The 27,935-nt window shown below is 46.5% G+C and overlaps 1 protein-coding gene across 1 annotated transcript; it reads left to right on the top strand.

Moving 5' to 3' along the window:
• Window positions 1-26,859, top strand: LOC309824179 (NUT family member 2G-like; the record flags this gene model as incomplete). The annotated part of the gene is made up of 8 exons (XM_082656906.1): window positions 1-686; window positions 1,643-1,771; window positions 2,815-2,987; window positions 3,443-3,729; window positions 4,124-4,240; window positions 4,759-5,549; window positions 6,751-6,865; window positions 26,653-26,859. 8 exons carry the CDS (start codon window positions 1-3, stop codon window positions 26,857-26,859), a joined length of 2,505 nt encoding a protein of 834 aa, XP_082513032.1.
• Between the last annotated feature and the right edge of the window lie 1,076 nt (window positions 26,860-27,935).

The raw sequence follows: 27,935 nt of genomic DNA, 5'->3' as shown, positions 1-27,935 counted from the left end.
ATGAACCCCGGTGACTCCTTGCCTACTTTCACGGCAGTGCCCTTTCCTCCACCCATTCCTGGCCCCCAGCACTGGCCACCCTGGGGGCAGCACCTGCCACCTCCCATCACCCCAGCATTCCCTCCTGGCAGCAGCCAGCTGCTGCCAGCTTTCCCCACGACGCCTTTGGTGGCTAATGGTGGCTGTGGACCTAGTGCCCCTGGGGCCTGCAACCTCACTATCCAAGTCAGGTCACAAGGGAGGCCAGTGGAGGCCCCCCAGATTCAGACCTTTATCATAACTCAGGGCCCCCTCACCTGGAGCGCTCCAGGGGCCCTCAGCGGGACTACTGCATGTCCTGCACCCGTATTCGTAACAAACCCTGCGATGGAGACCATTGTGACTGCTCCAGCTGTTGGAGTTACTCAGGCTGGCAAGGGAGGCTGGACTCCAGGCTTTCCTCCTCAAGCTCCACCACCAGCTGCCCAGCTGGTCCCCATCATTCGCCCAGTGAACTCTGGGCCTTGGCCACATGGCACTTCCAGGGAGGGCAGCCTGGCCACCAACCAGCCCTACGCCTCGCAGGGTGACTGCTCTAACCCCCAGAGCGTGTACAGTAACTTCCGACGTTGGCAGCGCCTCAAGCCACTGGCGCGGAGACACCTTCCCCAGAGTCCTGATGCAGAAGCTCTTTCCTGCTTTCTCATGTGAGTGAACGCTCAGGGGGTCGTGAGCTTATCGGAGCTTTTAGATAAAGAGGAACTGGGGATGGACTCGCAGGTTAGGTTTCTAGGGATACTGGAAGCAAGGTCTGAGGGCGATGTCCATGCTATGAGAAGGCACATTGTCGGTCATATGGGTGAGCCTGCCAGGCCATGACATCATGACTGAAATGTGCCTCATCTCAACTGACCCCACCACCCTGAGAGTCTAGCCAACTTGCTCTTCCATGAGTCTCATGGTAATGTGGACTGCAGACTTGCAGTCAGAGAGGCTCGTGCTGTAAGGTGAGGAGCCAAGGAGTGGATGCCGCACTCTCCTGTGGTGCCGTCTCCTTTCATACAGGACTTGAGTGTACATGGCCGGGGGAGGTCACTTCGGAGGAGGGGGAGGAGTGCAGGGCCCAGGCGAGCGCTTAATGCACGCCTCGACTTCGTTGTTGTGGAGAATTCCACTAGGAACAGGGTGATGGTAGAGCTCTCCTAAGGGCGTGGGCTCTCTCCCACTAGAACTGTGAGCCTGGCAGGCATTTCCATCCTAAACCTCCGGTCCCTCGTAAAAAGGGGACAGTCACACTTCACTCTGAGGACCGGGCAGAAGACTCCTTGGGCTAATCTATGGAGTGTTAGCAGATGGCCTGGCACATGCCACGCCTCATTGATGATAGTGATTTTTCTTATGAAAAGGCAGCCTTGAAGAGGAAAAGAGCTCCCCAAGGCACAGTGTCCCAGCTGTAGCCTGGGAGTGGATGGTCATCTCGAGTGAGTGTGAGGCGGTGACAGCAGTAGCCGGGAAGGCTTGTCTTTGCCCTCCCAGACACCTGCCTCTCACCCTCCAGTTGCTCAGTCATGCTACGTTGAGTGATGTGTGGTCCACATTGGCGGGTGGGGTCAGGCAGGTGGGGGCTGGGCTGGGCACGGAGACTGATGCCAAGGTCTTACAGCCCAGTGCTTCGATCCCTGGCCCGCCTGAAGCCCACCATGACGCTGGAGTGGGGACTGTGCAGGGCCGTGCAGGAATGGCAGCGCGTTAGCAACTTTGATCGGATGATCTACTATGAGATAGCAGAAAAGTGAGTCAACGTCCTGGGCCTAGGGGCTGCATGGAGGGTGAGGCGAGTGGGTGAGGGCAGTGTCTGGCCATGGGGATGCTCATCAGAGAGGACAAAGAAGGGCTATCTCCCAGAACAGGGGCCCCGCAGCCCAGAAGACCTACTGTCCTCCAGAAACCCCTCCCTCACCTTCAGAGCTTCGGTCTTCTGTCCTTCCTCCACCAGGAGCTCTGCCCTCCCCTGATTTTGAGCTACCCCTGCCTTGACATGAAGGTCTCAGGATGGGGCAGGGTGACGCTGTGAGTCCAGTTGGGGTCCAACTCCGGCCATGTGGGCTGAGCCGGGGAAAGAGCTCCACCCGCCAGCCTGCTGCTTCCTTAGTGGTGGGTGGCTGGCGGCCACTGACATAGATTTGGGACCCCCTCTCCTCATGAAAAGTGGCCTGAGTGGGTACACTGGCATCCCTGAAGAGGCTGGGGAAGCCACCTGTCGTCAGCCCAAGGGTCTCTGGCCCTTCCGTTGTTTGCTCCGTGGTAATCCCCTTGGTTTAAGAAAGAAAAGCAAACCAACGAGCGCCTCTCAGAGGAAAGGAAGGCCTCTCCTCTGAGCTCAGCACCCACATCGTCCAGCCTCTCCTGGGCCCTGTCTCCAGGTCTATGTTCCAGGACTCTCAGTCCCAGCCCAGGGTCCTGGATTCGGGCAAGGACCCCTGTGGGGAACACATGCCTGTTCCAGCCTCTGGCTGTCAGCCCTTCATGTGGTTCTGGATGGGGACGGGGGGCATGAGGAGGGTGCCCCCTGGGTCAGCCACATGTCCCGTTGACCTGGTTCAATTCAGCGACCTGGGTCTATGCTGTTGAATGGCCTGCAGTGCTGGTGAGGCAGGAAGGGTCCCAGATCTTGTCTCAGTTCCAGGAGCAGCTCTCTGCTGTGCACAGCACCTCACAGGGCCTTGACAGCCCCAAGGCACATCCTCTCCCAATCCCTCATTCTTGGCTGCCTTTGTTGGGCTCCAGAACCCAGGCCTTTTTCTCAGGGTGGCCTGTGCCTCCGTCACCCCCCAGGTTCATGGAATTTGAGGCCAAGGATGACATGCAGATTCAGAAGTGGCAGTGGATGCAGTGTGCGCAGGACCTGCCTCCTCCAGCCCCACCGAAGCTGGATCCTCGGGGGCCCCCAGCCCCGAAAGTGGGCCTTCAGCCAGGCACCCAGGTTCCCACTGGTGTTGAAGGCACAGGTAACAGGGACCTAGGGTTGGCCACTGTCCCCATGTGGATCCTTTTCCTTCAAGACAGGGGCATTGGTCTTTCAACCAAAACAGACACCGAGACGGGGGGTTGGGGGCGTGGGGTCTCAGCTGCCCTCTGTCACTGCTGGGTATTGACTTGGTCAGTTTTGTAACTCCTCTCACACCTCCCTGTCAAAGGACCCCACACAAGGTCTGCCTAGGAAGTGGGCTTGATGGCGAGACCCCTAGAAAATTGGAGGTTCCCCACTTCCTTACTTGTGACTCTCCTAGATGCCCCCCTTACCTCCCCTCTCCAACAGTGCATGAGGCTTCAGGTGGTCCTGACCCCCCTACACCCACATCAATGTCCCCGAAACAATGCCCTCACCCCAATGTGCGCTCGGTGGTCAGGAGGTGGACCGGGAGTCCCTCACCTTCCTTCCCTTCCTCCCGCTCTGCCTCAGCCTGTGCTCCCAGGATGTGCGGCCCCAGGGCCCAGCCCTCCCGCCCAAAGTCCCAGCAGCCCCCGGAGCCCAAGGCACCCAAGGAGATTCCCCCCGAGGCTGTGAGGGAGTATATGGACATCATGGATGCGCTGGTGGGGCCCGTCCACTCAGCCACAGGCGAGTCAGATGCGGAAGGTGGAGAGGACGGAAATGAGCTGCAGCAGGAAGAGGACGGCACCTACTCGGACCCGGGCCTCTTGAGCTACATTGACAAGCTGTGTTCCCAGGAGGACTTTGTCACCAAGGTAGGCTAGGCCTGGAGCCTGGGGTCTACAAGGTGCCAGGGCATGGAACACTCAGCACCCAAGATCTGGGCTCTGCTCAGGCCGTTGGGACTTAAGCTCAGCTCCTTGTTCCTGAGCCTGGTGTTAGGGGAGGTTTACGCAGATGTATGTGTGTACGTGTTTGTGTCTGTCAGTGTGTATGCCTTTGTGTGTCTGTGTATGTGCCTCTGTATATGTGCTCTTTTGTGTGTGACTGTGTATGTGCGTGTGTGTGTGTGTGTGTGTGTGTGCTGAGCATCCCCGCCTTGTGAAGGGCAGTGGGGTGGGTCTCTGCTTTTCACTTTCCCTTCGGGTCTTCTTGTCTCACAGGCCACTCCTGGCCAAGGATGCTCACAGCCTCTTCTTTCTGTCTGAGGTGGAGGCAGTCATTCACCCTCGATTCCTGGCAGAATTGCTTTCCCCAGACCCACAGCTGGATCTCTTGGCCCTAGCGGAGGAGCTGGAGCAGGAGGAAGGGCTCACGCCGGAAGAAGTGAGCCAGGGGAGGGAGAGGGACACTCAGGGAGCCAGGGGACCCCACGGGAGGGAGACTCCAGGTGATCCAGGGGACAGGGGAACCCAGATGACCCAGGGGAGCCAGAGGAGGGAGGGATCCCCGGTAGAACAGGGGAGACAAGGGACACCCAGGAAGACCAGGGCATTGAGGGACCCCAGTGAACAGGGGAGAGGTAGGGCCCCAGAACTGGAGGGCCACCTGGCGCTGTCCATCCCTCCCTTTCCTGGGAGGCCTGGCATGGGGAAGGGCCCGTTTTGGGGTGGGTGCAGTGCAGGGTGAAAGGAAGGAGAGGAGGTGAGCCGGAGGGGAGGGAAGGGCACAAAGCTGGGAATAAGGTGCAGGAGGATGGCAGGAATGCCACAGTGTCTGTATTTGGATTCGAGTCCTGGGGTCCCCCGTCCCCTCCTTCCCCCAAGGGCCATTATCCCACTGCCCAGGGCTCCTCCTCTCACACGTGTGTGTGGAGCCAACACTGTCCTCCTCCCTCCTACCAGCTGGTGCAGAAACGACTCCTGGCCTTGAAAGAGGACGAGGGTGTGGGGGCAGCCCCGAGTCACGGTGCACCCGGAATGCGCTCAAGTCCTTCTGAGCCCGACGCCGGCCAAGGTGCCCAGAGGCACGACCAAGACCCCCATCCAGGGGTCAGTGATGAAGCCTGCCCACCAGAGATCGATTCTGAGGCTCCTCATAGGCTCATCCAAACAGACACTGGCCTGTGCAGGCCCAAAGCCTTTGTTCCCTCTCGAGGACGTCAGGAGGTCTCTCCATTCCGGGCCGGACCGCCCTCCCCTCCCCAGGGTCAAAGGCGCACTGCCCCTCTACGGGGACCCAGGGACACGTCTGTTCTCAGAGAGGCCACTCCTGTTCGGGAGGCCCGAGGGCCCAGGGACGGGTCCGGTGAGGACAAGGTGAAGCTCCCTGGGATGATCTTCGTCGTGGGCACTCAGCACAGAATGCGGCCTTTCAGTCTGTCCCAGAGTCCTGCCCATGCCTCAGGCCTGGCCTCCCCTGGAGGTTGGGGGGCCCAGAGTGCTCCCCACGCCCCCTCCCCTCAGAGAAGAGGTCTCAGCCCAGCTCCACCAGCCCCTCCCAAGTCGAGGAAGCGGGCTCTGTGTGGACGCCCAGCCAGTGCTGAGAAGCTGCCCATCCCCTTGGCTGCCTTCGGGGTGTCTGGGAGGCCAGCCTTGGCTCTGGGGCCGGATCGCCCCTCACGGCCGAGAAAGAGAAATCGTGACCCGTTTGTCACAGAGAGGAGAAGGAAGAAGAAGAAGAAGCACTGCAGGCAGTAGGGAACAGCTGGGCCGGACCTCCAGGGTGGCCCCCAGGGGAGGCTAGGGCCTCCTTGTCATCCCAGTGCTGACCCTGGATGATGTGGGGGGAAGGAAGGGAGGGCAGGACCACCAGGCCGGGGAGGGGGAGCGGGATTGTGGGGGGTTAGGGAGGTGGGGGAGGTGGGTGTGGCCAGGTGTGTGTGGAGCAGGACCTTTGGAGTGACGTATATCAATTGTGAATAAAGATCGTCTTGGTGGGAAATGCTCTCAGGCCACTGTCATCTTGTTCGTGTTGCGCTGCTCCACAGAGAGCGATCCAGAGAGGAAGGAAGGATGAGGGCGGTCACAGGAGCTCTGGATCTACAGGTGGCCAAACCTTTCCTCCACATAGACAAGGACTCCTCAGGCTGGCCCTGGGAATGCACAGCTCTCACTTTCCCCAGGGACCCCCTCATCATCCCCTTCTCTAAAGCCTGCTTGGCTAGGGGCCTTCTGGGGCCTCTGTACCATCTTCTGCATCCCTGAACCTTCTGGGGAGGCAGAGCTGCTTTTGTGCCTTTCAGCCCTCTGGACACTCACCAGTTTCTAGGATGGAGCCTGGAGACAGCCCTTGTCATTATGGAGCTTCTCTCTGCTTCCCTGAAGTGGCCAGGCGACGGCGCTGGGATGACCCTCCGCTCATCCAGGGTCTTCTGTGTGGGTGGCCTGACCAGAGAGGAAAAGTCTTGGCTATGGGGACAGGACTGTCTGCCTCGTCGTAGCGGGAGCATCCTCTAGTCCCACTGGGATTATTGCAATGTGCAGAGTGGTGGAGGCAGCTACCTCTTAATCCCAATGAGGATGCAACAAGGGGAATGGGTGCGGGGAAATTCATGGGGCACCCGTGAAAGGTGTGTATAAGGGTAATGACAGTTGGGCCCCTTTGTGGAACTTGTGGGATTTCTGTGCAGCAGCATCTCGTTCAACTGAGGGAGGAGGACCCACCTGGCTGTGGCTGTGGGGACTGGCCTCAGGGGCCTATGGGTGTGCAAAGACACCCCAGAACTACTGTCCCTTCCCTTTCCACCCATGGCTGGACATGTGTGTGTATTGGCATCAACACTGATTTGTATTCCCATATAAAATGGTTCCTCATAACAAACTATGACCGCATTTCACAAGAACAGCTTGCTCACAGGAGCAGCAGGGGTTGAGGAGAGGTGTCTGTGGCCCCAGATCTGGGTGGGAGCTGGGATCCGTGCAGAGGAGTGTGGAGGCCTCAGTCACCGTCCTGTGGGTGCTGGCAGAGACTTCGAATCATCAGAGCAGGGGAAATGACCCGCTCATAAGGGTGAGACGAGCCAACAATGAGGGGCAGGGAGCAGACCCCTGCTGTCTCCCCGAACTGCCCCCCCTTGCAGCCTGCTTAGCCCCCGTCATGGCCTGTGCTGGCCCACCTCTGAAGCCCCTTCCTCCTAACGCACTCAGATGCTCTGATCCTTTGTGAACCCGCCCTGGGCCTCATCCCCCCTTCCCTGCTGGCCAAAGCCTCTTCTCCTGCTTCTGAGTTCTGATTCCTTCCTCAGGACCTAGGCGGGGGTTGGGACAGCAGAGACTCCCTAATTCGCCCTCCTCCTCCCTGAGATCTTGACAATCACCTTTGTATGTTTCTATGATTTTAACTACTGTAGATACTTCATGTGAGTGGCTATGATATGTCCTTTTATGAGTGGCTTATTTCACTTAGCATAATGTCTTAGAGGTTTATCCATGTTGTAGCATGAGACATGGTTTCCTTTTATTTCAAAGAAGGAAATATTTCATTGTATTTATAGACCCCGTTATCCATTCATGTGTTGATGGACATTTGAGTTTCTTTACATCTTGGGTATTTTGGATAATGTTACGATGAATGTGGGTGTGCAAATACCTGTTTGAGATCCTGCTTTGAATTCTTTTGGATACAAACCCAGAAGTGGGACTGCTGGATCACATGGTGGTTATATTTTTAATTTTTTGAGGAAACATCATATTGTTTTCCACAAGGGTTATCCCATTTTACACAGTCACCAACAATGAGAAAGATAGTCACCATCAAGAGCTTGGTATATATCTATCTTATAAAACTGTTTATGCTTTTAGCACAGCTGTAGATAATCACAATTATGTATAATAATTATATTTTGGGTTATATATGGTGTCATGTAAATCATATTGCCTTTGGCTTCTTCTTTCAACATTCTTACTTTAAGAAAAATGGATATATTAGATGTTCTTTAATTTTTTAATTATTTATAATTTTGCATTGTATGCATACATTAATAATAATTTATCAGTTCCCTTGTTGGTGAACTTTTATAAATTATAATGTGACAGGGTAATCAGTTCCAGAGGAAAAGTTTTTCCTTTCAGAACTTTGAATATTTATTCCATCGAATATGGCTTTTGTTACTGTTTTTTCAAATTATGCCATCAGTACACCCTTTCATGGTGGGTGATCAGTTTCCTTGCTAATTGTTTTTTTTAAGATTGTCTTTTGTCTTTTGTGTTCTCCAGTTTCTTGACGTGTGATTAGTTTCAGGTTAAAAAAATTTATCCTCCATGTGATCTATTTTGCTTCATTAAGTGATACCACATTCTTCATCTCATCTAGAACATATTATCTTTTTCAAATGTTACTTCTACTCATTCTCTCCTGCCTCTACTTCTAGAACCCTGGATATATGTATATTAGACCATCTTATATATTCTCTATGTCTTCATCAGCTTGGATGGCTGTAACAAAATGCCATAGACCTGGTGGCTTGAAAAACAGACGGTAATTTCTTAAGAGTTCTGAAGGTTGAAAGGCCAAGATCAAGGTGCCATATTCAGCTCCTGGTGAGAGCGCTCTTCCTACTTTTCAGATGGTTGTCTTACTGTGTCCTCACGTGGCAGAGAGAAAGACGGATCTCTCTTGTGTCTTTTCTTCTAAGGGCACTAAACCCATTATGAAAGCTCCATTCCCATGACCTAATTACCTCCCAAAGGCCCTATCCCCAAATACATTGAAGATTAGGGCTTCAACATAAGAATTGGTGGGGGGGATATACGTCCATAGCATTCTGCCCCTGGTACCCAAAATTCCTTTCCTTATTGTATGCAAAATACATTCATTCTATCCAAACAGCCTCAAAAACCTTAAGTCATTCCAACATCAACTGTAAAATTTAAAGTCCAGAGTCTGAGCTAAACACCATCAAGATCATATATGGGTGAGACTGGAGGTACTATTCATCCTGAGGCAAAATTTCTCTGTAGTTGTAAATCTGTGACCCAAACAAGTTAAGTGTTTCCAAATACGATGGGACTGGCATATAATAGACATCCCTACTCTGAAAGGAAGAAATAGGAAAGAGGGAAGTGATGACAGTTTCCAAGCAAGTCCAAAGCCTAGCAAGGCCAATCCCATTAGATCTTAAGGTAGGAGAATAATCCTCTTTGGTTTGAGGCTTTGCCCTCCAGGCCCACTGGGGTGGCAACATCATCCCCACAGCTTGGTGGGGCAGCCCCACTCCTTCAGCTTGGTGGGGTGCCACCCACACTGAAGCTCTCTGTAGGGCCTCCACCTACACCATGACTCTCTGTGAGGGCGACTATCTCACACTTTGAAACAGAGGTCCCCTTCCTGTGGTGGGATTGACAGATCCGATGACCTCGGAATCACCTTTGGGGTCTTGCTCCCCTTTTCTTCAAGAGGAGTACACATTCACAGCCAAATTGCTCTAGTCTTCCATTCTGTAGAATCCAAGAATTCTGACAGCCTTCCCTCATTCTGCCTGGCTTTCTCTGTCCCCTGTAGTTCAAACTGGCAGTGTCCCTGCTGGTTTAATCCTTCTCTATTCCTGGCCTCTGCTGAGAGGACAAATTAAATTAATAGCACACCTGCTACACCCTTCGAGTTTTCCTCAGAACAGGCTTTCTCACTTTCAAATATGGATAGGCTGAGAAGTTTCCAAATCTCTACGTTCTGATTTCTTTTTGCTTAACAATTTGGTCTTCAATTTCTCTCTCTCCTGATGAGTTTTACTCTGAGCGGTGATGAGGAATCAAGCTACTTCTTCCAAACTTTGTTCAGAGATCTCCTCAGATGAATATTCAGTTTCATCACTCACAATGTCTACCTTCCAAAAAACACTAGAACACAGTTCAGTCGAGTTCTTTGCCACTTTATAATAAGACTTGCCTCTCCTCCAATTTCTAATAACGTGTTCCTCATTTCTGTTTGAGACCTCACCAGAATAGCCTTTAACGTCCATATTTCTATCTGTTCATGATTATTTCTGTATTCTCTACAAAGATGGAGATTTCCTCTCCAGTGTGCCTCTTTTCTTTCTGAGCCACCGCCAGAATCACTTTTAATAGGTAAGGGCTGAAAGGCATTTATGGTGATCTCAGCTTTTTTTTCGCATGCACTTCAAATCTCTTTCAGCCTTTACCTACTATCCAATTCCAAGGCCACTTCCACATATTTAGGTATTTGCTACTTCTTGGTACCAAAATATGTCTTAGCTCAAGGGACTAGAACAAACTACCACAGACTGGGTGGCTTAAACAACAGACGTTTATTTCTCACACTTCTGGAGGCTGCAAAGTCCAAAATCAAGCCACCAGCAGACTCTAGGTCCATAAATTTCTCATTCATAATTTCAGACCATTTCTTTTCTGTGCTACATTTTAGTTAATTTTTCACATCTATCATCCATGTCATCCACTTCCTCTTTGTCAATATCTGATCTTTTTCCCATTCACTTTGATATACAGATGTGTGATGTTTGTATGTTGAATTTCATCATATACTATAAAATATTCAATTTCAATGGTCAAGATTTACTAACATAAATCATTTTTACTGTTGAAGACAGAACATTCTTAACTGGAACTGGCACTGGTAATACAAGTGTATGATAGTGAATACAAGCCCAACTAGTACAGTTTGGTGCCACTCCTTGATTTGGGTTAAGGTGCCAGCACTTCTGCCACCTTTGCTTTTGCACCATCAGTACCTATGTCAACACAATTGTTCCAGAGTAAATCATGAGATTAAAAAAGTTTCACGAACAGTTTGAATATTACAGCAACATGTTGTTTGTGATCAAGCATGAAGATCATCAATATTATCTAGTGCTAGTACTAGACAAATTCAAGGAAAACAGCAAACCCAGTCATTTTTTTGTTTCCTTTCCCATTTGAAAAGCTGCAAGCAACATTTTTTTGCCCTTTAAAGGGCTCATATGTCTCTGTTTAAAATATTCCATTCTTCTCTCTCTTTTTAAAAATTCATTAATTTATTTATTTGTTTTTAGCTGCATTGGGTCTTCGTTGCTGTGCGCAGGATTTCTCTAGCTGTGGTGAGCAGGCTTCTCATTGCAGTGGCTTCTTTTGTTGCGGAGCACGGGCTCTAGGCGCGCAGGCATCAATAGTCATGGCACACGGGCTCAGTAGACATAGTTCGTGGGCTCTAGAGCGCAGGCTCAGTAATTGTGGAGCACAGGCTTAGTTGCTCGGCGGCATGTGGGATCTTCCCAGACCAGGGATCAAACCCATGACCCCTGCATTGGCAGGCGGATTCCCAACCACTGCACCACCACGGAAGTCCCAATTCCTTTCTCTTTTAACGTAAAGTGATTGGCCTTAAAGCAGTGCTTAACGTTTACTGGTACAATAATCTTTGTTCAAAATTGCTCTGTGGCATAAGCCACAATGCAGTGAATTGTTGACACCTCCAAATCCCAGGGAGACCCCTGAGTGCTCTCTCAGGAGAAATTGAGGTCAGGTGTATCTGACGGCCTGTGTGCTCTCTGTGCTCCTTGTGATGTGTGGGGGCTTTCAGGTGAGTGCAGTGGGTAGACTCATGGACTCTTAGTCTTGGCTGGGGGAGACAGCACTGTCGGGTTTATTTTTCCACATTTGCCTCCTTTTGTGTTGCCTTTCTCCCAGTTGCATTTAGCCTGATTAGCGGGAAGGAGGACATGTCGGTAGCTGGGCAGGTGGTTCTCCAGGAGCAAATGTCAGGGACGGTTGTGTGGGCAAGATCCCTAGGCCCTGTCCTGGCAATCTTGCTGTGCACTGAGAAGTCCAGATGAATTGGGTCCTTGACCAGAAGCCCATGAAACTTTTGGCAATCTGTGCAAAATTTGGGATCTGAGGATGGGCTCAGAAATTGTAGCAAGGATTTGGCGGTATCTTACCCTCGGGCTGCTTAAGAGCCCCTGGTGTTGAATGGCATGAAGCACCAGAGAGCCTTTGATCACATTCTATACAGCTGTCCTGTGTATGGCCCTCCAGCAGCAAACCTTCTCTGCTGTGACCTCAGGGCAGGCCCCATCCCCCCCCGAGGCTCCTGCCCTGTGAAACATGAGGGTGTAACGCAGGCTGATTGTCAGTGCTTGGCTCCTGGCTTGCCTGACTCAAAGTATGGAGCATCTGTTCACCTTGTACTGGTCCCCTTCCCAGAATCAATGGGCTCACAGCCCAGACATTTATGCTGAGTCTCGGGGCAGCTGTGCCCTGAGAAGCCATGTCTTCTCACTTGGTCCAGGGAGCACCTCCTCATTGGACCACACTTTTCATATGGGCCTCCTGCTCTCGTGCCCTCTTGTTTTCTTCTGAGGCAGGTGGTTGTGATGGCCAGTACTGTGGGGTCTTGTGACCTCAGAGCAGACACTGGAGGCTGACTGACCCCACAGAGGTGGACAAGGATGTGGCCTCAGGCGATGGGTCCCTTCTTGGGTTTCTGCCTCTCCTCCCTGACACCTGACCCTTGCTCTCAAAAGCTCACCTTTCTGTTGTAGTTGCCTCACCAGGGGGCAGTGACGGGCTTTGCTCTGCTGACCTATGCCCTCAGGGTAGGTGGCCACAGCCTGGCTTGTCACACACTGGGGAAATCCTACACTGGGGAAGTCAGGATGGTGCCTTGCTGGGCTTGGAACCCGGGTAGAAAGATAAATGGTGTGGGTCTGAGGGACTGATGCCCCAGCTCCAGGACAGGTGACTTCTCCTGGGAGAGGTTGCCCATGGCCCACTTTGGCCCCTCACCCCTGCAGAGGTGCTGATAGACGCCCCTGCAGGTCACAGCCTCTGTGCATAGGATCCGCCCAGTATCACATGAGAAGCCGGGCCCAGGAGCCTCACTCTCTCTGAGAGCAGATGGTCATCCCTCACTGAGGGGCGTCTTCTCGGGCAGAGGGCACATAGCTGACCTGCAACTGACATATGGACTCTTCCCTGGGCTTTACCCCTGAATTTACCTCCATTCTTGTCTCCTGTCTCACAGCCCCTGCCTTTTCCCCCAGACACCGGAGATCTCCAGGCTTGGGTGGAGTATGGCATGTTGTCAAGCTCAGTGGTGTCCACCTCACCAGCCCACTGGAATCAAGCCCCAGGAAGCCTCCGAGAGAGGAAGACCAAGGACTTTAAGAAGACTAGGGTTAATGTTAAGGAGCATAGATTGTAAGATGAGGCATTTCACTAGTGTTTTTCAATCCGTAAGAAGAATGAAATAGAAATTTCAGAATTGAAACTTGCACAGACATCAAGAAATAATAGTTTACAGGCCTCAAGATATAGTAGTTTAACAAGTGACACATTCACAGAATCAGAGAAAGGACCACCATCCACAGGGTGTGCAAAAGAGGTGCCTACTCCCAGGAGCAGCAGCGAGGCAGGTGCTGGGCAACCTTTTGTACATTTTATTCACCAAAGGGAACCTTGGCCAGTGATACCAGGGAAAGGCTATCATGGTGAAGGTGCACTCATCTCCAACACCCTCACTTGAAATCAAACTACTGGCTGAAGAAACAGACTTGACAGAGACTTTGGCCACCTGGCCTGGGTTCTCCCTACAAAATGTCATGTTTCTCCAAGAACAGGGCACAATTATCCGAAAGGAAAATTGAAAGGAGTCACAATTTTACGAATCACAGACTGCGTATCTTAACGGTACAGCTATTATAAATTTGTACCTTTGTTTGAAGGGAATTGTTAAGTGGTGGGTAGGGAGTGATGTGTTCCAGGGAGAATTTGGGCCCTCTGGCTTGCAGGTGACCCTCTTATCAGACAGGGCAATTCTGCCAGTAATTCATCACTGCCTTCATTCCTCAGGTGGTAGGGATACGAAGGGATTAAAAGGGGTGCGGGCAGAGGACAGCCCTCACTGACAGCACAGAAGCATCACCTACTGTCTCCTCAACTCCTCTGCCCATATAGCCACCGAGGATGTCAGCTTCATTCTTTCACAGCAGCTGTTGATAGCACACCATCATCCAAGGAGTTCTTGAGCACCAACTTTGCACTACTCAGCAGCATAATGGAGAAATCAAGGATGATCCATGGAAATAGCTAAGGGTCTTGTTTTAGGGCAAACGAGCTTATTCTGCAATATGTGCTTCTTAGTTAATTGGGGTTCGAATGTCCTTTCTTTTATGAAATGATGTTGATAATATTTGGAAAATAAAAGGTTGGCAACCCCATGAGAAACTATGCTTTTATCTGAGTGGGGTTGGGAAGAAAGAGTAATGAAAATTTTGGTTGTTGAAGTAGTGACAGGGCAGGGCTAACTTGTTCAAGACTGGCTTTCTGCAGGACGAAGGTCGGCCTTCCTCAAGACTTCATGGACACTACCCATAGCCAGGGCTTATGGCTGTCATAGCTGGTGACACAGCCATGGGCCTACTGAGCAGTACAGCTGCAACCACAGCTTGGATCAGCCCTGACCAGTAGGAGAGAGGCTGGGCCTCCCTCATCCAGAGTGCTCTTTCCATGGAGAGGGACTGGACCTGGGTCCTGTGTGTCCCAGTGCTGGTTCTACTCCCTGCCCACACGGGACCTGGGCTTCTCTGATTATGCAATATAAACAGCAGAGTCCAAAGTTTGGGTCCCTCTCCTGGACCCTGGATCCCTACTGAATCCCTGTGTTCTGGCCCAGAAAAAAGTGTGCAGTGGGGACCCACAAACTCCCCACTATTCCTGTGTCTGTGAACTTCCCCTGATAAACATGGCTCCAACAGCCAGGGTTACATATTTTTAGGGAACTCTCTTATGGTTACAGGTGCAAAAGACTGAGATGTAAAACTAATATTTCAAAACTTCACTCCAGTGATATTTGAAGAACCTCTATAAAGTAACTAAACAAACATAATTGCATTTTATTCCACTGTGTCCAAATCTAAGCTTTAAATTGTATAAAAATGAGAGTGAGAAGTAGAAAGCCTCCAAACACTTGGAAATTAAGATGCATACTTCTAAATAATCCATGGTTAAAGAGGAATTGCAAGGAAAATTTTTAAGATAAATAGAACTGAGTGAAAATGAAAATACAACACATAAAATGTGGAAGGATCCAGATAAAACATTATTAAGAGGGAAATGAATGGCACTAAATGCTTATAATAGAAAAGAGGAAAGGTCTCAGATCAATAATCTAAGCTTTCACACATGGAAATGGGAAAAAAATTGCACAATAATATCAACACATGAAGAAGGAAGCAAATAACAATACACTCTGATCAAATGGAGTCTATTCTCGGAACACAAGCTTGGTTTACTATTCAAAAATCATCAGCGTAATTTGCCATATTAATAGATTAAAGAAGAAAATCTACGTGGCCACATCAATTAATGAAGAAAAAGCATTTTATGAACTTCAACACACATTCATGTTAGAAACTATCAGAAAACTAGGAATAGAAGGGCTCTACTTCAACCCAATAAAGAATATCTACAAAAAACCTACAGTGAACATCATGCTTAATGGTGAGAGAATGAATGTTTTCCTCCTAAATTCAAAAGAAGGCCAGAATGTCCTCTTTCATCTCTCCTTTTCAACTTAGTACTGTAGGTACTAGCCAGTGCAGCATGGCAAGAAAAAGAAAGAAAGACACACAGATTAGAAAAGAAGAAATAATACTGTCCATACTCATGGATAGCATGACTGTCTGCATAGAAAAATCCCAAGAAATCTCTAAGAAGCAATTAATAAGTGGCAATTACTTTAACAAAGTCTCAGGATACAAGATCAACACAAAAACATTAATCATATTTCCAAATATGAACAACTGGAAACCAAAACTAAAAACACGATGCCATACACAATGCTTCCAAAACATGAAATATTTGATTATAAATATTTTAATAGAGGATCTGTACAATACAACAAAACAAGACCTAAATCAATGGAGAGACATATCACATTCATGGATTGGAAGACTCAACATAATAAAAGGTCAACTTCCAACAGAATTTTTTTGTCAACATTGACAAGCTTATTCTAAAATGTATGAACAAAAGGTAAAGGCAAAGGAGCCAGAATAAGTAAAACAATTTTGAGAAAGCAGAATATAGTTGGAGGATATTAAGACCTACCATAAAGCTATAAGTAAGACAGTGTGGTACTGGTGGAAGGATAGATACATAGTTCAATGAATAGGATAGAGAATACAGAAATAGACACATACCAATACCACAAACTTTTTTTTTACATAAGTTAAAAAGAAATATAATGCAAAAGGGATAGTGTTTTTAAGAAATACTAAAATTAACTGAAAATGGAACATAGATTTAAATGTAAAATTTTAAACTTTGAAAGTTTTACAAGAACTAGGAGAAAATCTTTAAGTCCTAGGACTTGGTGAAGAGTTCTTACACATGAGAGCAAAAACACTACTCAGAAAAGAAAGAATAGAAAATTGGACTTTATCTAAATTAAATGTTTTCCTGCATTAAAGACCCTGTTAAGGATGAGAAGAAGCTACAGGTTTGGAGAAACTATTTGCAAACCACACATCTGACAAAGGACTTGTATCTGGAGTGTATAAAGAAGTATCAAAACTCAACAGTAAAAATAGGAACAATTCAATTAGAAAATGGGGAAAAGATATGAAGAGACATTTCACCAAAGAGGACATATGTTTGGCAAGTAAGCCATTAAAGTAGTTCAAAACTACTACCCGTTAATGAAATTCAAATTTGGAACACAATGAGAATAATCACATGTTGATTAGAACAGCTAACATGAAAATTAATTGTATTGCCAGTGAGGATGGCTAGAAACAGGATTTCTCTTAGTATTGCTAGTGGGATTGTAAAATGATACAGCCGCACTGGAAAATAGTTTGGCTATTCCTTTAAAAAATGGAATATATACATACCATATGGCCCAGCAATTGCATTCCTGGCTATTTATCCTAGGAGAATGAAGACTTATGTCCACACAAAAATCTGTACATGATTTGACTGTAGAAGCTATATTTGTAAAAGCCAAAGATTGGAAACAACTAAAAATTCCTCCTAATAGGTGAATGGTTAAAATGGTGTTACACCCATACCAGGAACACTACACAGCAATAAAAAAAGAACAGTTTATTGATACAGCAACTCTTTGGAGGGACTCAAGGGCATTATGCTGAGTGATAAATGCCAATCTCGAAAGGTCACATACTTTATTCTATTAATATAATATTCTCAAAATGACAAAATTGTAGAGTTTGAGAAAAGATTAGTGGTTGCCAGGGAATAGGATGGTGTCGAGGAGGAAATGGGTGTGAGAAGTATGCCTTCTCTGATTATTTTTTTGAATTTTATTTTACTTATTTTTCTATACAGCAGGTTCTTAGTAGTTATTCATTTTAAACATATTAGTGTATATATGTCAATCACAATCTCCCAATCATCACACCACCACCACCTCCCCACCACTTTCCCCCCTTGCTGTCCATACGTTTGTTCTGTACATCTATGTCTCAATTTCTGCCCTGCAAACCGGTTCATCTGTACCATTTTTCTAGGTTCCACATCTATGGGCTAATATACGATATTTGTTTTTCTCTTTCTGATTTACTTCACTAAGTATGGCAGTCTCTAGATCTATCCACATTTCTACAAATGACTCAATTTCGTTCCTTTTTATGGCTGAGTAATATTCCATTGTATATATGTACAACATCTTCTTTATCCATTTCATCTGTCGATGGGCATTTAGGTTGCTTCCATGTCCTGGCTACTGTAAATAGTGTTGCAATGAAGATTAGGGTGCATGTGTCTTTTTGAATTATGGTTTTCTCTGGGTATATGCCCAGTAGTGGGATTTCTGGGTCATATGGTAATTCTATTTTTAGTCTTTTAAGGAACCTCCATACTGTTCTCCATAGTGGCTGTATCAATTTACATTCCCACCAACAGTGGAAGGGGTTCCCCTTTTCTCCACACCCTCTCCAGCACTTGTTGTTTGTAGATTTTCTGATGATGCCCATTCTAACTGGTGTGAGGTGATACCTCACTGTAGTTTTGATTTGCATTTCTCTAATAATTAGTGACATTGAGCAGCTTTTTAAACATTGATTTTCGTTAATATCTTTATTGGAGTATAATTTCTTTACAATAGTGTGTTAGTTTCTGCTTTATAACAAAGTGAACCAGCTATACATATACATATGTTCCCATATCTCTTTGCTCTTGCATCTCCCTCCCTCTCACCCTCCATATCCCACCCCTCTAGGTGGTCAAAAAGCACTGAGCTGATCTCCCTGTGCTATGTGGCTGATTCTCACTAGCTATCTATTTTACGTTTGGCAGTGTATATATGTCCATGCCACTCTCTCACTTTGTCACAGCTTACCTTCCCCATTCCCATATGCTCAAGTCTAGGCTCTAGTAGGTCTGTGTCTTTATTCCCGTCTTACCCCTAGGTTCTTCATGATCTTTTTTTTTTCTCTTAGATTCCATATATATGTGTCCACATACAGTATTTGTTTTTCTCTTTCAGACTTACTTCACTCTGTATGACAGACTCTAGGTCCATCCAACTCACTACAAATAGCTCAATTTCATTTCATTTTATGGCTGAGTAATATTCCATTGTATATATGTGCCACATCATCTTTATCCATTCCTCCGATGATGGACACTTAGGATGCTTCCATGTCCTGGCTCTTGTAAATACAGCTGCAATAAACATTTTGGTACATGACTCTTTCTGAATTATGGTTTTCTCAGGGTATATGCCCAGTAGTGGGATTGCTGGGTCATATGGTAGTTCTAGTTGTAGTTTTTTAAGGAACCTCCATACTGTTCTCCATAGTGGCTGAACCAATTCCCATTCCCACCAGCAGTGCAAGAGTGTTCCCTTTTCTCCACACTCTCTCCAGCATTTACTGTTTCTAGATTTTTTGATGATGGCCATTCTGACTGGTGTGAGATGATATCTCATTGTAGTTTTGATTTACATTTCCCTAATGATTAATGATGTTGAGCATTCTTCATGTGTTTGTTCTGTATATCTTCTTTGGAGAAATGTCTATTTAGGTCTTCTGCCCAGTTTTGGATTAGGTTGTTTGTTTTTATGTTATTGAGCTGCTTATAAATTTTGGAGATTAATCAGTTGCTTCATTTGCAAATATTTTCTCCGATTCTGAGGGTTATTTTTTGTTCTTGTTTATGGTTATCTTTGCTGTGCAAAAGATTTGAAGTTTCATTAGGTCCCATTTGTTAATTTTTGTTTCTATTTCCATTTCTCTAGCAGGTGGGTCAAAAAGGATCTTGTTGTGATTTGCGTCATAGAGTGTTCTGCCTATGTTTTCCTCTAAGAGTTTGATAGTTTCTGGCCTTACATTTAGGTCTTTAATCCATTTTGAGCTTATCTTTGTGTATGGTGTTCGGGAGTGATCTAATCTCATACTTTTACATGTACCTGTCCAGTTTTCCCAGCACCACTTATTGAAGAGGATGTCCTTTCTCCACTGTACATTCCTGCCTACTTTATCAAAGATAAGGTGACCATATGTGCATGGGTTTATCTCTGGGCTTTCTATGCTGTTCCATTGATCTATCTTTCTGTTTTTGTGCCAGTACCATACTGTTTTGATTACTGTAGCTTTGTAATATAGTCTGAAGTCAGGGAGCCTGATTCCTCCAGCTCTGTTTTTCGTTCTCAAGATTGCTTTGGCTATTCGGGTCTTTTGTGTTTCCATACAAATTGTGAAATTTTTTGTTCTAGTTCTGTGAAAAATGCCAGTAGTAGTTTGATAGGGATTGCTTTGAATCTGTAGATTGCTTTGGGTAGTAGAGTCATTTTCACAATGTTGATTCTTCCAATACAAGAACATGGTATATCTCTCCATCTATTTGTATCATCTTTAATTTCTTTCATCAGTGTCTTATAATTTTCTGCATGCAGGTCTTTTGTCTCCTTAGGTAGGTTTATTCCTAGATATTTTATTCTTTTTGTTGCAATGGTAAATGGGAGTGTTTTCTTGATTTCACTTTCACATTTTTCATCATTAGTGTATAGGAATGCCAGAGATTTCTGTGCATTAATTTTGTATCCTGCTACTTTACCAAATTCATTGATTAGCTCTAGTAGTTTTCTGGTAGCATCTTTAGGATTCTCTATGTATAGTATCATGTCATCTGCAAACAATGACAGCTTTACTTTTTTTCCGATATGGATTCCTTTTATTTCTTTTTCTTCTCTGATTGCTGTGGCTAAAATTTCCAAAACTATGTTGAATAAGAGTGGTGAGAGTGGGTAACCTTGTTTTGTTCCTGATCTTAGTGGAAATGCTTTCAATTTTTCACCATTGAGGATGATGTTGGCTGTGGGTTTGTCATATATGGCCTTTATTATGTTGAGGAAAGTTCCCTCTATGCCCACTTTCTGCAGGGTTTTTATCATAAATGGGTGTTGAATTTTGTCGAAAGCTTTCTCTGCATCTATTGAGATGATCATATGGTTTTTCTCCTTCAATTTGTTAATATGGTTTATCACATTGATTGATTTGCATATATTGAAGAATCCTTACATTCCTGGAATAAACCCCACTTGATCATGGTGTAGGATCCTTTTAAAGTGCTGTTGGATTCTGTTGGCTAGTATTTTGTTGAGGATTTTTGCATCTATGTTTATCAGTGATATTTGTCTGTAGTTTGCTTTCTTTATGACATCCTTGTCTGGTTTTGCTATTAAGGTGATGATGGCCTCGTAGAATGAATTTGGGAGTGTTCCTCTCTCTGCTATATTTTGGAAGAGTTTGTGAAGGATAGGTATTAGCTGTTCTCTAAATGTTTGATAGAATTCGCCTGTGAGCCATCTGTTCCTGGGCTTTTGTTTGTTGGAAGATTTTAAATCACAGTTTCAATTTCAGTGCTTGTGATTGGTCTGTTCATATTTTCTATTTCTTCCTGATTCAGTCTTGGGAGGTTGTGCATTTCTAAGAATTTGTCCACTTCTTCCAGGTTGTCCATTTTATTGGCATACGGTTGCTTGTAGTAATCTCTCATGATCTTTTGTATTTCTGCAGTGTCAGTTGTTACTTCTCCTTTTTCATTTCTAATTCTATTGATTTGAGTCTTTTCCCTTTTTTTCTTGATGAGATTGGCTAATGGTTTATCTATTTTGTTTATCTTCTCAAAGAACCAGCTTTTAGTTTTATTGATCTTTGCTATCGTTTCCTTCATTTCTTTTTCCTTTATTTCTGATCTGATCTTTATGATTTCTTTCCTTTGGCTAACTTTGGGTTTTTTTGTTCTTCTTTCTCTAATTGCTTTAGGTGCAAGTTTAGGTTGTTTATTCGAGATGTTTCCTGTTTCTTAAGGTAGGATTGTATTGCTATAAACTTTGCTCTTAGAACTGCTTTTGCTGCATCCCATAGGTTTTGGGTTGTTGTGTCTCCATTGTCATTTATTTTTAGGTATTTTTTTATTTGCTCTTCGATTTCTTCAGTGAACACTTCGATTTCTTCAGTGAGCACTTCGTTATTAAGTAGTGTATTGTTTAGCCTCCATGTGGTTGTATTTTTTACAGATCTTTTCCTGTAATTGATATCTAGTCTTATAGCATTGTGGTCGGAAAAGATACTTGATACGATTTCAATTTTCTTAAATTTACTAAGGCTTGATTTGTGACCCAAGATATGATCTATCCTGGACAATGTTCCATGAGCACATGAGAAAAATGTGTATTCTGTTTTTTTGGATAGAATATTCTATAAATATTAATTAAGTTCATCTTGTTTAATGTATCATTAAAAGCTTGTGTTTCCTTATTTATTTTCATTTTGGATGATCTGTCCATTCGTGAAAGTGGGGTGTTAAAGTTCCCTACTATGAATGTGTTACTGTTGATTTCCCCTTTTATGGCTGTTAGTATTTGCCTTATGTATTGAGGTGCTCCTGTGTTGGGTGCATAAATATTTACAGTTGTTATATCTTCTTCTTGGATCAATCCCTTGATCCTTATGTAGTGTCCTCCTTTGTCTCCTGTAATAGTCCTTATTTTAAAGTCTATTTTGTCTGATATGAGAATTGCTACTCCAACTTTCTTCTGATTTCCATTTGCATGGAATATCTTTTTCCATCCCTTCACTTTCAGCCTGTATGTGTCCCTAGGTCTGAAGTAGGTCTCTTGTAGACAGCATATATATGGGTCTTGTTTTTGTATCCATTCTTCCAGTCTGTGACTTTTGGTGGGAGCATTTAATCCATTTACATTTAAGGTAATTATCGATATGTATGTTCCTATTCCCATTTTCTAAATCGTTTTGGGTTTGTATTTATAGGTCTTTTCCTTCTCTTGTGTTTCTAGCTTAGAGAAGTTCCTTTAACATTTGTTGTAAAGCTGGTTTTGTGGTGCTGAACTCTCTCAGCTTTTGCTTGTCTGTAAAGGTTTTAATTTCTCCATCTAATCTGAAACAGATCCTTGCTGGGTAGAGTAATCTTGGTTGTAGTTTTTTCTCCTTCATCACCTTAAATATGTCCTGCCACTCCCTTCTGGCTTACAGAATTTCTGCTGAACGATCAGGTGTTAACCTTATGGGGATTCCCTTGTGTGTTATTTGTTGCTTTTCCCTTGTTCCTTTTAATATGTTTTCTTTGTATTTAATTTTTGACAGTTTGATTAATATGTGTCTTGGCGTGTTTCTCCTTGGATTTATCCTGTATGGGACTCTCTGTGCTTCCTGGACTTGATTAACTATTTCCTTTCCCATATTAGGGAAGTTTTCAACTGTAATCTCTTCAAATATTTTCTCAGTCCCTTTCTTTTTCTCTACTTCTTCTGGAACCCTTATAATTTGAATGTTGGTGCGTTTAATGTTGTTCCAGAGATCTCTGAGACTGTCCTCAGTTCTTTTCATTCTTTTTTCTTTATTCTGCTCTGCAGTAGTTATTTCCACTATTTCATATTCCAGGTCACTTATCTGTTCTTCTGCCTCAGTTACTCTGCTATTGGTCCCTTCTAGAGTATTTTTCATTTCATTTATTGTGTTGTTCATCATTGCTTGTTTCCTCTTTAGTTTTTCTAGGTCCTTGGTAAATGTTTCTTACATTTTCTCTGTTCTATTTCCAAGATTTTGGATCATCTTTACTATCATTTTTTTGAATTCTTTTTCAGGTAGACTGCCTATTTCCTCTTCATTTGTTAGGTCTGGTGGGGTTTTATCTTGCTCCTTCATCTGCTGTGTGTTTTTCTTTTTTCTCATTTTGCTTATCTTACTGTGTTTGGGGTCTCCTTTTTGCAGGCTGCAGGTTCGTAGTTCCCATTGTTTTTGGTGTCTGTCCCCAGTGGCTAAGTTCGGTTCAGTGGGTTGTGTAGGCTTCCTGGTGGAGGGGACTAGTGCTTGTGTTCTGCTGGATGAGGCTGCATCTTGTCTTTCTGGTTGGCAGGTCCATTTCTTGTCATGTATTTTGAGGTGTCTGAGGCCTTATTATGATTTTAGGCAGCATCTCTGCTAATGGATGGGGCTGTGTTCCTGTCTTGCTAGTTGTTTGGCATAGGGTGTCCAGCACTTTAGCTTGCAGGTCCTTGTGTGAAGCTGTGTGTTGGTGTTGAGATGGAGATCTCTGGGAGATTTTCTTCGTTTTATACTACATGGAGCTGGGAAGTTTCTTGTGGACCAGTGTCCTGAAGTTGGCTCTCCCACCTCAGTGGCACAGCCCTGATGCCTGGCTGGAGCACCAAGAGACTGTCCTCCACACGGCTCAGAATACAAGCGAGAAAAAATACAACGAATGAAAGAAAGCAAGAGGATAAAATAAAATAAAGCATGATAAAATAAATTTATTAATATAAAAATAATTATTAAGAAAACAATTTTAAAAGTTAAAAAAAAAAGACTGACAGAACCCTAGGACAAATTGTGAAAGCAAAGCTATACAGACAAAATCTCACACAGAAGCATACACATACACACAAAAAGAGGAAAAGGGGAAAAAATCATAAATCTTGCTCTCAAAGTCCACCTCCTCAATTTGGGATGATTCTTTGTCTATTCATATATTCCACTATTGCAGGGTACATCAAGTTGATTGTGGAGCTTTAATCTGCTGCTTCTGAGGCTGCTTGGAGAGATTTCCCTTTCTCTTCTTTCTTCGCACAGCTCCCTGGGTTCAGCTTTGGATTTGGTCCCGCCTCTGCATGTAGGTCGCCTGAGGGCATCTGTACTTCGCTCAGAAAGGATGGGGTTAAAGGAGCCACTGATTCGGGGGCTCTGCCTTCCCATCTTCTGCAGACTGGCCCAGAATCCATCATAATGTAGATAACCACATGGCTCATCTGCATGTATCCCTGAGGCCCAGCGTGGACATGGATCAGGCCTTCCCCTGGCCTTGAACAGCTTTGGGTGGGTACACTGTGGGGAGGACCAAAGGCACCCCAGCTAGGGAGCACAGAGCGGAAGAGCTGAGGTGATGATGGCACATTCCCAATCTCCAAGAAGACCCCGTGTATGACTTTCTTGGGTCTCTGGTGACAAATCATCTCAATGTGGGTGGCTAAAACAACAGAACTTTATTCTCTTACATTTCTGGAGGTCAAAAGTATAATGTCAAGGTGTTGGCCAGGCTGGTTCCTTCTGGAGACTCTAGGGGAGAATGTTTTCTTGCTTTTGCTAGCTTTTTCCAGGCTGCCAGCATTCCTTGGCTCATGGCCCCTTCCTCTGTCCCCAAAGCACATCGCTCCTACCTCTGCTTCTGTCATCACAGCTCCTCCTCTGACTCTGACCTCCTGCCTCCCTCTTTCCTCATGAGGACCTTTGTGATTACGTTGGGTCCACCCACATAATCCAGGATAGTCTTCCTATTTCAAGATGCTCAACTCCGTCACTGCTGCAGAGTCCCTTTTGCCACATAAGGTAACATAGCCAAAGGGTCCGTTGATGAGGATGGGCATCTTTGAGGGTTATTTTTGGCCAGCTACAGCATGTACCCTTCTCTCTCCATCAAGCCGCCACTTCCCCCACCCCACCCCTGTCAGCTGGAGATCTTCTCATTTCACTCAGAACGCCAAAGCAATCAATCAGACTAGAGCCCATTCATCTTGCCAGCCCTACTTTCCCCCACCCCAGTATCTTCCATCTCACCTGAGCCTCATGGCCCATCCCAGCCAGTCTGTCCTGGAGCTCTGGGTGCTCAGAGGCTCCCTTGCTCTATGTCTTCTGTCTCCCCCTTTCCTGGCTCCCGTGTAAACGTGCAACAGCCATCTCCCTCCTGCTATTGCCCAGTTTGTCTGCCTTCCTTCTCCAAAAGACCCATAGCAGCACTGAATCTGACCCACTCCACCCAGGAGTGTCCCCATGTGCCACCAGAACCACATGGTCAACATCTCCAAGGGCCTATCTTGCCAGAGCCACCAGTGGACCTGAGTCCTCCTCTCACTCAACACTTCAGCAAGTCTCACTCCCATTTCCTGGGCACCAGGACTAGTCAGCTACTCTGCTCTGCACCTGGTCCCCTCCCCTCCCACCTCGAAATGCTGGAGACCCTAGGGCTCCGTGCTCAGCCTGCTGCTTCCCGTCTGCAGTTCCTCCCTCGTGGGTGAGAACCACTCAGATTTGACGGCCCCTATTGCCTCCTTCAACATATTGCCCCAAATCTGACTGTTTCTTACTGTCCTGGCCCTCCCCATCAGTAATCTCTCACCTTCTCTCCTGTAGCTACCTCCCAACTGGTTCATTCTCCACACAGCAGCAGAGTGATCCAGGTGCTAGACATAACCTAGATAGTTCTCCATGGGGGTCAATTCTAACCCCCCACATAAGGCCCTGTGACCCCATGTCCCATCTATCCCCCTTGCCCCACACACATCACTGCTCTTCCTCCCCCGCACCTGGCTCAACCCTCTTCTCCTCGTCTGCATTTACTGCTCCCTCTTCTCCTGCATCAGAAAGTTATGTTGTTTCTTGCCTGTCATCTCAGCACAGGAAAGCTTTGTGCCTCCACCCTATGAAGCGCCCTTCCCTTCCTGTCCTGTCCCTTCCATGACTTGTTTCCACAGGTCACATCTGACAGTGGCAGGCTAATTGGCTTATTTACAAAAGCACCACAAAAGAAGAGCCTTGTCATTTCCCCGCTGTGCCCAAAGGTGGAGGCTGCCCTGGATGCTTGATGTGCGTGTTGCACAGGTGAGTGGAGGAGCACCAAGCATGACTATGGCCCCTGCTCCTCCACCCCCACCCCCAAGGATGGGACCTTCACTTTGGCTGATGAGTGAGGGAATTTCCAACCAGATTGTCCTGCCCTGACAGCATTTCAGGACTCCAGCAGCTTTCTGGGGACCACCCATCTTCTCCCCAAGCAAAACAGGCTGCCTCCACCACGCCTGGGTATGGACATTTTCTGAAGATGCTCAACTAAGAAGTTGAGAGAAAAATTAAAGGCCTAAATAAATGAAAGAAAAAGGAGGAGGACCCATGTGGGCATGTGCTGTTGCAGTTCAGGGTTTTGCAAGAGCTGGGGTCTGCAGCAGATTTATCTGACCAGGCTTTACTCACAGACCAGTTCTCTTGGGCCCTATGGTGCAGCTGTCCCTTCTTGGCCTTGGATATTGCCCTGTCCTGGACCACCAGGACCTTGCTGGGCACAGGGGTCCATATGTTGATAGGTTTAGATCCATGATTGTCCTGAGGGTCAATCAGGAACTTCCTAAAGCATGATTCCAGTACCTGCCTGCATGGCTTAATAGGGCTGGTCTGCAGTGGGACGTTGGTTTTGGGACTTTCACAGAGGTCCACCTGAGTGAGCCTGGATTTCAGACTCATAAGCCCCACCTTGCTTCCTGGTCTTCTTAGAGGCTGGCTCAGTCACCCTCATGAACTCCCATCTCTTTCCTAGGGTGATTGCGTGGAGATCCTCTACTGTGACTTTGCCAGTTCCTGGATTCTGATGGGGCTGGCCAGCTGGGACTTTGACTGCCGACATCCCATGTACCCCAGCATCTTCACCAATGTCACCTACTTCACCGACTGGATCGATGAGATCCAGAGACTCACACCTCTCCCTGAGCCCACGTCCGCTCCTCCTCAGACTCTGTGTCCATAACAGACTCTGCAGGCTGCAGGCTCACCTGGGCCTGGCAAAGCCTTTGTGCCTCCACAGAGCTGACCCCTGCTGCTGTTCATGCTCGGGGCCCCATGACAGGCCCTGCAATGATGCGCCAAGCCCCTCTGCTCTTGCTTTCTGCCTCAGGGCCCAGTCTCCTCGCTGGAACTTTCTGACCCTCCCCTCTCCGAGTCCCATCACCTTTCACTGGTGCCTTCTTCGTTTTCCTGTCCAACTGCTGCCACCCCACAAACCAAGTATAAGAAAACAAATAAAAACTAGTGAAAGAGTCATCTTGTTCCTATCTTGGTGCCCTATTGCCCCTCCTGTCCCTCAGCACTCACGCCTTCCCTTGAGGTCGGTCATCTGACTCTGTGGACAAGGAAACAGGACCTGGCAGGGAGACTATCCCAGGAGGAAGGCAGGGGTGAGGACACTGAATAAGTCCAGCTGGGGGAGAGAAAGATGTCTTCACTTACAGACACCACTCCTGCCATGGGGGTGCACAGGCCTTCAGAGGAAGGATATCAGTCAGCTCCAGCTCCCATAAAAAATACCACAGGCAATGTGGCTTAAACAAGAGGAATTTATCGTCTCACTGTTCTGGAGCCCAGAAATCTAAGGCCTCTCTCCTTGGCTTATAGATGGCCATCTTCTCCCTGTGTCCTCACATTGTCTTCCCTCTGTGTGTTTCTGTGTCCAAATTTTCCCTTCTTATAAGGCCACCAGTCATACTGGATTAGGGCTTACCCTAATGACCTCATGTTAACTCAATTATCTCTTTAAAAGCTCTACTCCAAATAAAGTCATATTCTGGGGACTTCTCTGGAGATCCAGTGGTTAAGACTCCACGCTTCTATTGCACTGGGCACGAGTTCCATCCCTGGTTGGGGAAGTAAGATCCCACATGCTGTGTGGTGCACAACAAAAAACAAAAATTCACATTCTGAGGTACTGGGGTTAGGACTTCAACATATGTATTTTGGAGGGGGCATAATTCAGCCTTTAATAGGAAGTAAGACATTTTGCCAGATGTCTATATTACAGAGGAGTAAGGATCTTTCCCAGAGTAAAGA

Source organism: Grampus griseus (assembly GCF_964374135.1).
Source record: "Grampus griseus genome assembly, chromosome: 6".
Taxonomy (NCBI): domain Eukaryota; kingdom Metazoa; phylum Chordata; class Mammalia; order Artiodactyla; family Delphinidae; genus Grampus; species Grampus griseus.
This window is presented reverse-complemented; position numbering and strand designations above follow the sequence as displayed.